General features: G+C 36.8%; 1 protein-coding gene across 1 annotated transcript; it reads left to right on the top strand.

The window, feature by feature from the left end:
* Nucleotides 1–10,571: 10,571 nt before the first annotated feature.
* LOC110452593 lies at nucleotides 10,572–12,294 on the top strand. Its single transcript, XM_021501223.1, has 2 exons — nucleotides 10,572–11,189; nucleotides 11,784–12,294. Exons 1-2 carry the CDS (start codon nucleotides 10,610–10,612, stop codon nucleotides 12,215–12,217), a joined length of 1,014 nt encoding a protein of 337 aa, XP_021356898.1. The 5' UTR covers nucleotides 10,572–10,609; the 3' UTR covers nucleotides 12,218–12,294.
* Nucleotides 12,295–15,374: the final 3,080 nt, after the last annotated feature.

The following is a 15,374-nucleotide window of genomic DNA, read 5'->3' as shown; positions in this document are numbered from 1 at the left end:
ACTACAATGTACCACCTGTCTATAGACATCACTACAATGTACCACCTGTCTATACACATCACAACAATGTACCACCTGTCTATAGACATCACTACAATGGATAACATGTCTCCATACATCACCACAATGTACCACCTGTCTATAAACATCACTACAATGTACCACCTGTCTATAGACATTACTACAATGTACCACCTGTCTATAGACATCACTACAATGCACCACCTGTCTATAGACATCACTACAATGTACCACCTGTCTAAACACATCACTACAATGGATAACATGTCTCCATACATCACCACAATGTACCACCTGTCTATAAGCATCACTACAATGTACCACCTGTCTATAAACATCACTACAATGTACCACCTGTCTATAAACATCACTACAATGTACCACCTGTCTATAGACATCACTACAATGTATTACATGACTATAGATATCACTACAATGTAACACCTGTCTATGGACATCACTACAATGTAACACCTGTCTATGGACATCACTTAAGTGTAACACCTGTGTTTGGACATCATTACAATGTACCACCTTTCTATATATATCACTACAATGTGCCAACTGTCTATATATATCACTTCAATGTACCACCTGTCTATACACATCACTACAATGTACCCCCTGTCTATAGACATCACTACACTGTACCATGTCTATATACATCACTACAATGTACCACCTGTCTATAGACATCACTACAATGGATTACATGTCTGCATACATCACCACAATGTACCACCTGTCTATAGACATCACTACACTGTACCACATGTCTATAGACATCACTAAAATGTAACACCTGTGTTTGGACATCACTAAAATGTACCACCTGTCTATAGACATCACTACAATGTACCACCTGTCTATATACACCACTACGATGTGCTACCTGTCTATATACACCACTACAATGTACCACCTGTCTATAAACACCACTATAATGGATTATATGTCTATAGACATCACTACAATGTACCACCTGTCTATACACATCACTACAATGGATTACATGTCTATAACCATCACTACAATGTACCAAATATCTATATATATCACTACAATCTGCCAACTGTCTATATATATCACTACAATCTGCCAACTGTCTATATATATCACTACAATGTACCACCTGTCTATAGACATCACTACAATGTACCAAATATCTATATGTATCACTACAATGTACTACCTGTCTATAGACATCACTACAATGGATAACATGTGTATAGATATCACTACAATGTAACACCTGTCTATAGACATCACTACAATGTAACACCTGTCTATGAACATCACTGAAGTGTAACACCTGTGTTTGGACATCATTACAATGTACCACCTTTGTATATATATCACTACAATGTACCACCTGTCTATAGACATCACTACAATGTACCAAATATCTATATATCTATCACTACAATGTGCCAACTGTCTATAGATATCACTACAATGTACCAAATATCTATATTTCTATCACTACAATGTGCCAACTGTCTATATATATCACTACAATGTGCTACCTGTCTATAGACATCACTACAATGTACCACCTGTCTATAGACATCACTACATGTCTATAGACATCACTACAATGTACCACCTGTCGTCATACATCACTACAATGTACCATCTGACGTCATACATCACTACAATGTACCATCTGTCGTCAAATGTACCACCTGTCTATATACATCACTACAATGTACCACCTGTCTATAGACATCACTACAAAGTACCACCTGTCTATAGACATCACTACAATGTACCTCCTGTCTATAGACATCACTACAATGTACCATCTGTCGTCATACGTCACTACAATGTACTGTGTGTCTTTTACCACCAATGATATATATCACTTCAATGTACCACCTGTCTATAGACATCACTACAAAGTACCACCTGTCTATAGACATCACTACAATGTACCACCTTTCTATAGACATCACTACAATGTACCATCTGTCGTCATACATCACTACAATGAACAATCTGTCGTCATACATCACTACAATGAACCATCTGTCGTCATACATCACTACAATGTACCATCTGTCGTCATACATCACTACAATGTACTGTGTGTCTTTTACCACCAATGCGATGAACTACCTTGCTAAACATTTACTGAATTCTACTACTCTACTCCCTTTCTATAATTACCAAAATACTTATTTTCCATTTTGTTTTCACTGATTATTTTCAGTTTGTTTTAAAAATAATATTTCCAGTCCCATATCTGTTTGATCTCTACCTTTGGTTTTAGGGTAGACAGGTTTATTTCAAAAGTTCGTTTGGTTCTATGTGTTGGTGAATGACGAAATGCACAAACAATATAGGCATACATAGAAATAACAATATTTTGTTGCTGCTGAATCTTGAAACATGGAAATGGTTTGACGAAACAATCTGTTTGGGTTCAAACTTGGTTGAGTTCTCAACTGTTTATAGATACAACTAATAAGGTATTTAGATTTGCACTCAGCGTAAATATCTGAGTAATGAAGCTGCCGGTATCGTTTTTGTGTCCAGTTATCGTTAATAAGACTAAGTGTAGACTTAACTTTTAACATGTTGATCGGTGGAGGGTACTGACATAGCTGTGTGGGGAGATACTGTACTATACACCAGTGAAAGTAGTTACACACAGTATAGGGCCGAAATCCGCCCACAGTCAATTAAACTAGTAATACCGGCCGCACTCCTGCCTAGAATCTCAAAATTGTCAAACAACAAAATCAAATATCTGAAATAGATTTAAGATAAACATAGCTCCACTGATTTCACTGTAAGATAGTATAGAACGTATTTAGAGCAAGTAAATTGAATTTGTAAAGGAAGGGGAAAGTTTAATTTGTAAAGGAAGGATAGAATGAGGTGGAAATACCAACATGACCAGACGAACACTAACAAAATAGATTGAAACTTCATGTTAATCAAGTTATATATCCGGCATAATGACAATGATACGTAATCATAATTGACGTCTTATCGCCCAATCAGCTTACTGTATATAAACTTTATTTATTTTACAGCAAACATGAAGGTTCGGGCGCGAGCGCGCAGAGGGTTAACACGTCGGAGAAAACCGGAGTACTCGGAGAAAATTCACTAGGTCGGACAGGCGACAAGATCTGTGAATCGAACCCTTGTCGTATTGGGAAAAGGAGAGGGCGCTATTCACTGCGCCACCCTTTCATACACAACGCATTTTATAAGTTAAACATATGTCTGAGAACAAATTGGCACACATGATTGCAACTAATCGATTTGAGCTATACTGCACATACTCTACTAAGCTATATGGTTTAGTTTGACAGGCACTAAATACAAAAAGGTTGGAGTGGGGGTTTCTATGATGCAACAACTTAAATTACACTGATCAGTGTGCCTTGTGATGTGTTGTCACTACCGGAGTTATCGATGTAAGTACGTGCCATAACTTAGATTTGACCGAGATTTACGGATGGCGGGGAATCGTCAATGAAACAGAGGACGCTACCTTTCTGGAAGACCTGGTATTATTGTCAGTGTACTTTATTTAATCCATAAAAATAATTCCTTTGTTCGTATATTGTTCTAGTTTTACCGATTTGGAGTTCGAATGATGGTTTTGTTGACACCTCAGTTTTTGTTGTTGTTTATTATTGATTGCTTTTTATCAATGATGTAAAATTCTGAATTAGTTTAAATATAACAAATAAGCAAGTTTGCTTTGCCTTTACATATAAACTTTATATTACGTATACATGAAATATAACTGTCATATATGTATTGCTTCACATGACAACAAGCATCACAAAAACAATTGCTGTAAGAGAGAGATTCAGATTAAGAAGTCGTGCTTTGAATGTTCATGGTAAATATTCATATAACTGTTCTCATGCTCAAACTATGATGATTGTGCTTAAGCTGATTTTCTTGTTCCCGTGTTATATTAATAGTAAAATCACATTTTTTTTCAATTGCATTTAAAAGATTTGGAGAGGCTAAAAGCCTATTACGGGTTTTCAATATTAATACGTTACTATTTGACCTTGTTACATACATTAAGCGAGTTGCAATTAAATTTGCTTGGACACATAATTCATATGCCTGCGCATGGAAACGGTTTCGTGAATTCGTGCCCTGATTCATATGTCTCGATTCACATATCTGGATTCACAACTTCGAAAATCAGGAGTATTCATTCACTCTTTTCTTATTTTGTTAAATCTATAAATATTTATCAGGTAAGTACATTGACCGAAACAATAAATACCTTGACTTGGATATCGAGGTACTAAGCTTGCCTATGTAACTACTATATGACAACACCGCTGATGATAAATACACAGCGAACGATTGTAAAAACATAAAGGATAATTTGCGTGCTCTCACCACATGGACCATGGTGGTGATATATTAGCACATATGTTATGACATAATCTATTAACTCATTACTTTGCCATTCAAAAGCATTCTCCATCTGGTTAACAACGGTACCCTTTGATCACGCGGCAGGCGGAATTTCGCTGTTGGTCACATGTCTAATCTCGTGTGTCAGGGGTCACAATCTGTGAACCCTGGGTGAAACAAGCAGATCAGCAGTCATCCGCAAGGTCACAAAGGGCAGATAACTGAGAACTGGCATGCTGAACGTGTTTGACGTTTTCTTTGAGAACGCAATGTGTGACTTGTTAGAAATTTAGGCACACTGACTCCTTTGGGCCCCACCCTACAGCTCTTAGGGGTAGGGCTGGCTCACAATGTTTAAAGTATCAAACTGTCAATTCAGGGTTATAACTCCCACTTCCCCTGGGGTAAACGTGGGACAATAGGGTCATAAAATTCACAATTGGGGTAGACCACATTAAAACCCTTCCATCTATGCAGAGTATTTGATTCTACCATATCTGGGTCTTGAGAAGAAGATTTTGAAATTTCAGTCGATTCGACCCTTTTTGGCCCCACCCTTCAGCCCCTGGGGGTCAGTCAGGGATGATATGTGCATACAATCAAACTGCTATCCAATACTGATAATGCTTACCCAAATTGAATTACTTCCAATGGAAATTAAACAAATGCTAGTCCAAAATGTGACTTCCCTATATAAACTATAGTAACGTTTACCACCTGCCCAGGAGGAAACGTGAGACCCCAGGGTCATGAAATTCACAACTTTGGTAGAGCTCCTTAAGACCCTTCCATCTATGAAGAGTATTTGATTCTACCATATCTGGGTCTTGAGAAGATTTTTTTGAAATTTCAGTCAATTTGGCCCTTTTTGGCCCCGCCCCTCAGGCCCCTGGGCTTGGGACCATATAATTCAAACTTCTGGTTGACCTTTGGCCATGGAAGGTTTCTGCAAAAAAAGAAGAAGTTGAAAATGTACATTGTTTACGGACGCACGACGGACGACGGACGACGACGGACAAAAGGCGATTAGAATAGGTCACATGATACTTTGTCTCAGGAGACCTAAACATAATGATTCGAAAATACAATCGTATCTATGTACGTAGATGTCGTTTTCGGTTTAGCTGGAAGTGAACAAGAGTTATCGCTCTTGAGGTGTCGTGCTTCTCAGAAATCGTTCACATTACACCACATGGATCTACATACACTCATATACATGTACACATCAATTGTTGTTAATATTACTGTCGAAGAAATAAAATTTTATTGAAATCAGCGGTCATTTTTTTCTGACGTCATACTTAAGTTGTTAATGGTAACGAGAGATAACTGACGATACTAAAACATCAGTCCCGATTTTTTTTTCTTAAAGTGAAATGAGAATAAAAGAGGCTGGTAAAACTAAACAATATCTATGGTGACAGCCATGCTGAAATTTACACTATTTCTTGTGATATATGACGTGATTCAATTGTTATCACATGGCATACTAATTATTGAATACTCTTTAAGTAATTTCGATAAACAATGTATATAAAAGATACAGCAGGTCAAATTGACGTGTTTATAAACGCTAAATGTCAACTTTGCATGTTTGATTTTTCAGAAAATATAACACAATAGATGTGCTGACATCTTCAGTTATTTCATGTACTAGGTCAAAAACCGCAACATGCCGTTGGGGTTATTGACCTGTATAGCGTATCATATTATTTCGGCTTGTAACCAAGACAAACATACTGCATTTCAATTTTCTTCTCAACATAGAAATTAATACTAAACTAAATAAGCAGCAAAGCAAAGTTGGACAGTTATTCGCTATTCGCTATTCGGAATTACGAATAAATTAACTGTCGCACCCGGTAGTTAGAGAATTAAGTGTTATTCCGAATAACAAATAACGAATAACAGTCAAACTTTACCTTGCCTATCTAAGTTTCATCAAATATGTACATTTGTGTTGTAGTGCCTCTAGATAACAGTACCAACTATGATTCAATAAAATCAAGTGTGTAGTAATATTAACAGTATTACATGTACCGTGACATGACCTCTGACCTCTGACACCCCCCCCCCCCCCCCCCCCCCCCCAACACACAACAAACAAACAAAAACGAAATTATTTATCAACTGATAAAAAACATATCAATATATTTTATTAATCCTTTTTTTTAAACTATCAACAAGAAATCACCCTGTTTAAAGAAATGTAAGTCCGCGTATTCAGCGTCTAAAATCCGTCGTGTGCTAACTCCAACCACAGACATTTGTAACGAACCCCTGTGCTCCAGCTTATATGTCTGACAGCGACGTCATGGACGTGTCCCTAGTGCATATCATGTTTATGTCGGGCCATCGAAGCGTGTCTGCTATTAAATCCTTTAACACAGGTTCTTTTCAACAGAAGAGAATATTTCGCTGTCAACTACACTAGCGTCAGTTGTAAGTAGCGAAGCAGGTCAAATCGTCCTGGATCGTCGGCCAGTCTCCTCAGCAACAGTAAGACATGCAGCCTGCTCGAACGATGAGCTATTCCAGTTGACACAGTCGATCGACATAAGAATTCAGCCAACAGCATGTTTCAAATCATCATCTGGTTTCTTACGAAACTCCACGTTTTATGGATGCACTTTCAATTACCATTAACCCATCATCTCGTTAAAAGTCTAACCGCTTCGTAGCCTGATGAGCGTAGCCGCTGCACAACCGTTTTTTAACAGTCCGCTATCTCCGCGAGCACGGAATACGTTTCTGCCTTTTTGCAACTAAAATACTTTACAGAGTATTTATGTTTCAAATCAAGATCTACTTTCAATTTTTTTTAATATTGAAAACCGTATTAGGCTTTTAGCCTCTCCAAATCTTTTAAATGCAATTTAAAAAAAAATGTGATTTTACTATTAATATAACACGGGAACAAGACAATGAGACATTCAATGCTTGTAAAACATGCTGGTAATAAAAAATAAATGATTCAAAATAAGCAAAGTGGAACTATTTGTTCAACTGTGTATTTCGTCACCGTTGACAACGTATCATCTTTCCAGCGAAAAAGGCTGTTCAGTTATTGTTGTTTTCGTGCCGGTGTTTCGGTTTTTTTACGTGAAAATATACTATTTTTCTTAATTTCAAATAATAAAAGTGGATGTAATAGAATGTAAATAAAAGGTTTGGAATGCATCTTTTTAACATGTATTAGCCTTAATTAGATATAATTTGTTTTCATTTCTTTCAATTGAATTACCTGTAATAGATAGTCCCTACGCAATACACAATGATAAATCACCAGATTGATCTAGTTCTATTAACCCTAATGTTCAGCTTGAAATCTGTTTCATCATGTTGAAACAATCAATTGGTTATAGTTTTGTAGCTTTTGTGGTATATTGGAAAATTGATCATTTTCAAATGCACCATTGGTAAACAGTTATTAAAGTTCGTATCATGTACGGTTTTCATTAACTCTTTAATTGTCGTAACGGCAAAACGGTGAAGGGCAAGCTGAACTTGTACATGTCACTGCATAGAGGCGTTCAAGACTCAGATAATTCGCGAGTTGCCTCCCTTTGACCGTCTTTCGTTGAAGACAGTAGATGCCTTTGAGAGCCCAGTGGTTGTGGCCTATACAAACCTTACCGAAAAGAACCCATATAGTGAATAAAGGATTTAAGGTACTAATGCATTAGTTACATGTATACAGTTTCAATTAGAGCCGGTTTTTGACTCGCATTATACAGAAAATGAAGCTACGATTGTATTTTACTGGCAAAGAGTGACTTTCAATCCCAAGGTATTTCTGTTTCTCAGTTTGAGCCGTGCGACTTTGAATTTAGACTCTCATCTAGATACTGTACATTTATAAACCCTGGTTATTAACATGGGTAAAGTGTATGATTGGTAGTGTAATGGTCAAGAGTCCAGCCCCTACAATTCATTGTTATTGTTATTTTTTTTATCAAAGGATGAGTGTCTATAAGGCCCCTTTTTGGGCCCCGGTATATCTGGATGTTCACCTCCTTAAGGTGGCTCCACACATCGTCATCAGCGTCCATTTTCGTGACGTACTTCCGGAAAAAGTACAGCTCGGACTCAATTATCTTGATCGAAATGTGCATGCACACCGTGTCGTCATTTCCGTATTGCGTATCGGGCATTCGATATCGTAGTGCAAATTATAGTAACACCTGGGCCGTTTTCGTTTTAACGGTCAAGCCGGTCGGACCACTGTTGTTCGTTTATTAAATAAGGTCGGACCTATTAATCTGATGCTGCTTTCAGGCGAGCCTTGAGAAAGCCCTGCAAGGCCTGCATACACATTTGCAGGTCCGCCAGGATTTATACCCGAAATTGTTACATTTATAAACGGTCAAACCGGTTGTTCCGCATAAACGAACAGGCCCCTGGTAAACAATAGAACACGTGCGTGCCGATGATATGTCAACACCCGATATCGAGATTTTACCGGGAAATGTATAATCACACGTACTTCAGGAATAAAGCTTTCCAATTCATAGACATAAACAGACTCACGGGAAGACAGTGACATGAGACCAAACGACCTCAAGAAGGTCATATAGGAAACACATGGAATGCGGACGTACCAACCTCACATGTGCATATCACGTGTTTACACGAGTTCATAAGCTCAAGGTCGTTACGATTTTCGCTATTGAGGGAGTTTCGCTCTGTCGTTTAATCGTGTTTACAAATGTAGTCTACTTACTCTGTGAAAATTATGTTTTGTAAAATATCAAGATACCTATGAAATGCATGTGTGAGTGCACGTGAGAACGGCATGCCATGCGATAGCCTCTGGTCACATATGTACCTGACATGTAATTATAAATATACCGTGAGTTAGCGGACTGTGGAATGATGTCCAAAGTGTACACGACTGAGGGTAATTTGGTTCCATTAAAGAACAATAAATTGATAATTTTGATATCATATTTTTGATTTATTTCCATCATTTTTGTTATATGTAAACAGAGACAACTGTCATTGTGTAAATGTCACCCCTCTGCAAAAAGTTCCGATTTTTTTCAAGGAAGATAACTCTCACCCGGATCAAAGTGATTGTAAAATGTAAAATAAATTAATTATAAAGCCATTGTGTATATTTTGTTCAATTTCCCACTCTATATATATAGATCTTGGTGTCCTGTTTGCTTTCAGCTTGTAGATAATCACTTTTATCCGTACAAATTCAATAAAAAAACACTTTGTGTAACATGTGTTACATATTTTGCGATAAATAAAATATTGGTAGGGTTAATTAGAAATGCTTCTTTTCATTTTTTTATTGTTGTTATTATTCCGAACAATGCCACACACAAAAAAAACCGGAAAATATTAAAATTGGCGAAAATTCAATTTTTTGGTATTTTTCCAAAAAAATCCCCGAACTATCAGAATGTTTAGATTTTCATAAAATTAACTCTACATAGTTGCATAACCATTATATGAAAGTTTCAACGAATTTTGCTGGTTAATTGCGAAAGTGTGGAGCCACGTTAATTAATTTGTTCAAAGATGTCTTATTGTATCACATGCGCCAAATGTAAGGAAAATGTTTGACCGAAAGTGGGTTTCTGGGGTACCAAAAGGGGTAGGATAAACCATAAATATAATTTGCTGTTTTCAAAATGAGTTAAAACAACCAGAATGATACCATTTCTGTTTTTTGGAAACCTGTGTAAATTAAGCAGGCATATATAAAAGAATGAAAAATAACAGAAATTCAATCGTCAATTAAAGATTGTTTATATAAAACGGAAGATTAAGTCATGGGGTTGTTTTAGGTCATTGTCAAATGAGAAGTTTTTTTGTTTTCTCAACAATTTCTTTTCTAATTTATATTTTGAGTTGACATTTACAACTTTACTTATTTGAGTAAACTTTCATAAAATGCATATTCATTACACACTTACCTTTTGTTTAATACTCAGATCAGGCTTCAAGACACACCTCAAACTTTGCACTTCGACTAGTGCACTGGTGATGTATATAAACGTTCGGAAACGACCTTATCTAGTGCATGGTGATTTCACCGGCGTGTGTATAAACAACCTGATCTGTAATCACGATTGTTTCTATATTTGTTTGTTGATATCTCCTGCCAACAAGATAAATAGATAAGACTATTACGAATTATATAGAACTCAACAGATATGTCATTGTTGATATGAACGACAAGGTGTCAGCCATGTTTGTGAATTTCATTCTTATAATATGTGTTTGCGATTGTTTCGGTTTTCTGGATGGAAAACGATTTAACCCCGGAAATCAACTGCGACAACTGCAGAACCATGAGCACGGTAATCAACCGCGACAATGGCAGGAACTTGTAACATTTGTTTACCAGAAAATTGAAGGTATGGAACGTCTGCTCGCCGATAAGGATGAACGCGTAGACCAACTTGAATCGAAAATGGCGTCCCAGGAACAGGCAATATTACAGAAAGATGCTATTATCGATAGATTAGCTAAAAGAGTATCAGACTTAGAGACGATTGTGATGGTGAACCCTATTCAAGAGGCACCCGAACCGCAAAGCCATCCGAAATCAAACATGGACTTGCCTGCTTTAAACATTACAACCAAACTCGGCGTTAGTCAAACCTCGTCCTTTGAAGCTGATGGTATCCGCACAACAGACGACTCCCAACAACTCTCTGGAGAAAACCATCTACTGTATCAAACAGACAAGAAAGAAGAAGCTGACACCATGTCGATATCCAAGATGTGGAGATCCCGACAAAATCGTAAGTCTTCCAAAATTATAGCGTTAAGAATAAGCATCAGATTACGGCACTTTATTAAATAGTATATAAATATAGCTTTTACTTTCCATATCTTCCTTATCTTTTCTCATTATGTCGAAAAAACATAATTGTTTGTCGCTTTTATAGAATTAAAAAAAAGATATTAACCCTTTCATTTCAAAGAAATATCGAAATATTACTTTATACACAAACAACGTTTCAAGACCGACTGGTCCTTTTGTCAAGCTCTAAAAAAACCTTCGATTTTTCATATTTCAAAATCGATGAATCTTATTGAATCTTATTTTTAAGTGTTTTAGAGAAATACAAATGGCAGGATTAGTTTCAGGTATCTTATATTTGCGAAGAATATATTTGTTCATAAGCTTTGAAAAAGAGATGACAGCACATTGAAATGTATTTTAAGACGAACATTAAGGTAGGACAATTTACTAATTATGTAAGCAAATGGAAATCTTCGGAAATATATATTGGAAAAAATGGTATAAATGACGTCTCATCGTACAGAAAAAAATATTGAATGTTTTAAAAGACCTCCTAGGTTACTGCTAGAATTATAATCATGTGTTGTAGGTGTTGCCGCACCCCCTGTGAAACAGACAGTGGCGTTCCACACGGCTCTTTCTGTTAGAAAGTCTTTCAAAACTGGTGCTATCATAATTTACGATCACGAGATGCTGGACCATGGCGACGGGTACAGTCCAAGCGATGGACTATACATCGCCCCCGAATCTGGAACCTACGTTTTCACATGGACGACCCTTGGTAGTTCCCATGAAGAATTCCAAACTGTCCTCATAGTGAATGGAGCTGTCAGGGGATCGTCGTTTTCAGATACTTCAGGCGTCGGCGATTATCATCAATCTACGGCAGTAGTTGTTCTTACTTTGAACCCGGGAGATCACGTCTTTATTCGCATGGGTGTTACACAACTCGCACAAGGGGATATAGTAAGCGAAGATATTAGGTATGGGTTGTCTACGTTTTCAGGCTGGAAACTTGACTGAAAAAAACCCACTTCTAGACGATCAACGGTGAAAATATTGTTATTATATGTTCAATCTCGCAATAAATATGATTTCTGGTTCGTTTGTTCCATCATCATTCAAACTAATAAACAAATCAAATAATTTAATCCTATGGTAAAAAGATATTTACAAATAACTAAGCAGCAATGTCGTTAACATCATCGTCCAATATCATCGTCAGTGGTAAATCAGCATTCTGAATTACCTCCGTTTTGGGAAGGTTACTTCAATGAATTGAAGCTTATTCTGACTAGAATATGTTCCATGTATCTTGATATTATAACAGATAATACAGAAAACAAACGTGCAGTAGCAGATTAGATTTAAGCATTGAACTGTTTTTGCATGGTATTTATGATATATTTGAATGACACAGCTTTGCAAGCAAACAGCATAATGCGCGCTAATACATTATAATTTGTTTGCTTGCAAAGCTGTGTCATTCAATAGTTTGAACAGCTTATTGTCGCGTGCTGATTGGCAAACAAAGTAGTACTTTGAAATTTTAACAAACACTTCAATTTTATTCCACAATTCACTATCAATACAATTGCGTATGATATGTATATAGGGTGATTTAAGTTTATCAATAGAACTCCGAGCTAAAAGTTAGATTTGAAATTGTTTCTTTTTTTCCGCTGAACAAATTTCGCGCATGGACAAATACAGTGAACACCGTAAATCCGACCTTGCCCACCACGAGGGAGTTATTTTTGGAAGTTAATTAGAACTTTGCTCATTTTGTGAAGAGTCCAGGCGTGAATTTATTTGTTGATTGTATGGGAACCTGACAACAGTCGGTAGATTCTATAACAGCATCGTTATTTGACATGTCGTCAGAAACTGAGGAACCGTGGATGCCAGACGCGTGAAACTGATAGCGTTTGAAGTGGGTGATCTTGCGACGGAGCACAGGTTCGTTACAAATGTCTGAAATGTTTATGTGTGCTGTGACTCATATCAGTTGGTCTGTAACATATGTGTCAGTAAGTCAATAGCGTATGTGTATTTCAGACATTTGTAACGAACCCCTGTTGATCAGTGCAGTGTAACAGACGATATTTCTGATAAATTGCATGAGCGTTCAAATTGTTTCCATTGCCGGCATTGGTGATTTCAACCGATGTGCATTTTGTATGATATTGCAGACCTTGGTCTTGTTTTCGTTGTAATAAAAGAGTTTTTTATTTTATTTTTTATTTTGCACATAAATTTACAATGACATTGTCAAATCTCACAATGCCCAGCGATATTTCAGCAGCCGTCATGTTTATTTATATTGGATATTGTAGTTCCGGTCAGTGTTGTATTAATACGCTAAGAATTGTGTCTCGTGATGCATGGTAATTAAAATCCCATCAACGACACAGCTTTCAAAGAGGCTATATAGTGACAATGCCATGCAAATGTAAATATATTTATTTAATGTTCTGGAAGTGGTTTTAATGGTAAGCTCTTTTTAGGATAAACGTAACGCAGTTACGTTGTAGTCTATTGTGAACGACCGTATCGTAACGACCTTGAGCTTGTGAACGCATCTAAAGCCTGAAGCAAGTTACTAACACCACCTAGTGTTGAGATGTGTAAACGGTCTGTCATAAAGGTATTGCCGCCATTACTCAAAATCGGTATACAAACAATAAATAAACAAGAAGCTTACCCTATCAAAAAAGTCACGCATTTCTGACACTTTTCAGATTGATACTCACGTCAAACATGAACTGACATTGCTCTAGTTTACAATAATTCTCCGATACGTTACAATATGGCGGGGCGAACTGGATAATGGGATGACTGACGTCGAAGTCGATAGTGCTGATTTACCAGGAAAATTAAGACGGTTGATTTTTGTTTATAAAAAATGAGGAATGGTATATCAATCATCAAAAAAGTCATCTCAATATCATTTTATATTCCACATTACCTAATCCTCTACACTTTGAATCACTTGTGATACATATTTATGCCATGAATGGCGAGGTAAACTTTGCACTGTCGAGTCGCCAGTCAGTTAAACCAACATTGTCATTGTGGATTTGAAACATTTAATTATTATTTGAATACTATTTTCATTTGTCAATATCGATGATTAACTAAATTTAAAAAAATCCTCGGATATTGGAAAAAACCCCAGAGCTTCCAAAATAATCATAAAATTTCTTCGGACTTCTTCGGTTTTTTTCGGATATTGTGGTGGTGCTGCTGAAGAGAGCTGACATCGACTATCAACTGCTCGCATTGTACGCCTAAGAAAATATCTTTTCAGAATGTAAGTAAGCACAACCATATGTAATGTATGTAATTGAATACTGTGAGGATGCATTTTTCAATAGCAAATCTTTTTCAAAACGACGGAGAAGTGAGGATTTAGACCGCCATGACACTATTTACATTGATCACACAGAAAATATGTTTTTAGTCAACTTTACGGGGCAAGGAATCTACGCCTATACTTATATAGAATTTTGAGTCAGCAGGTATTTATTTCAATGTGTTGAATGATAACATTTTAGTGTACCTTGTACATTCAGTTATTGACACGTCGGCTATGCATATCGGACTACAAGAGCCTGAAGTGCTGTCAATAATCAATAATAACAGAAATACAAAAAAATACCTATAATATGCTTATTTTAACGCTGAAGTGTTGTGGAAGGAGCTCGTATCGAGGAGGGATAAAACACGTGTTGTGTATGGATGTCGGAACACGCATGTAGATAGTGTCTCATTTGCACGCATTTCCCTTGAACCTGTCAGTGTTTGGAAACAATGCGTACAGTTTGTTGAATGTGGGAAAGACATACGAATGTCCCTATTGTGTTTAAAACACTATTTGAGGGCAGCTCATATTCTATAAAAACGAATCAACATCCTTCTCGTTCACCCAAGCCCCTAAAAATGTGATGGCTGTTTTCTTCAACGACATACATAGATCTACTGGAACATATATAGTTTGAATATATATTTTTGATGTAATACAAATGAACTACGCCTTTCATTTTATCAAGGACCTTTATGTAATATTAGCTGAGAGCCATGGAATACCACGGACGTGTATATATCTAATATATGTTCGTGAAAGCACGAAGTATTTTTTTTCAGCAAACGCCTTCGTACTTGGGGAAGGGGGATGCTC

This window comes from Mizuhopecten yessoensis, unplaced genomic scaffold, assembly GCF_002113885.1.
Source record: "Mizuhopecten yessoensis strain PY_sf001 unplaced genomic scaffold, ASM211388v2 scaffold6759, whole genome shotgun sequence".
NCBI lineage: Eukaryota > Metazoa > Mollusca > Bivalvia > Pectinida > Pectinidae > Mizuhopecten > Mizuhopecten yessoensis.
Note: the sequence above shows the minus strand (reverse complement) of the source record. Positions and strands in the feature narration are given on the sequence as shown.

Coding starts and splice junctions, on each gene's coding strand:
- LOC110452593 (XM_021501223.1), top strand. CDS start 10,610: ATGAACGACAAGGTGTCAGCCATGTTTGTGAATTTCATTCTTATAATA. Junction 11,190..11,783: donor GTGGAGATCCCGACAAAATC/GTAAGTCTTCCA, acceptor CATGTGTTGTAG/GTGTTGCCGCACCCCCTGTG.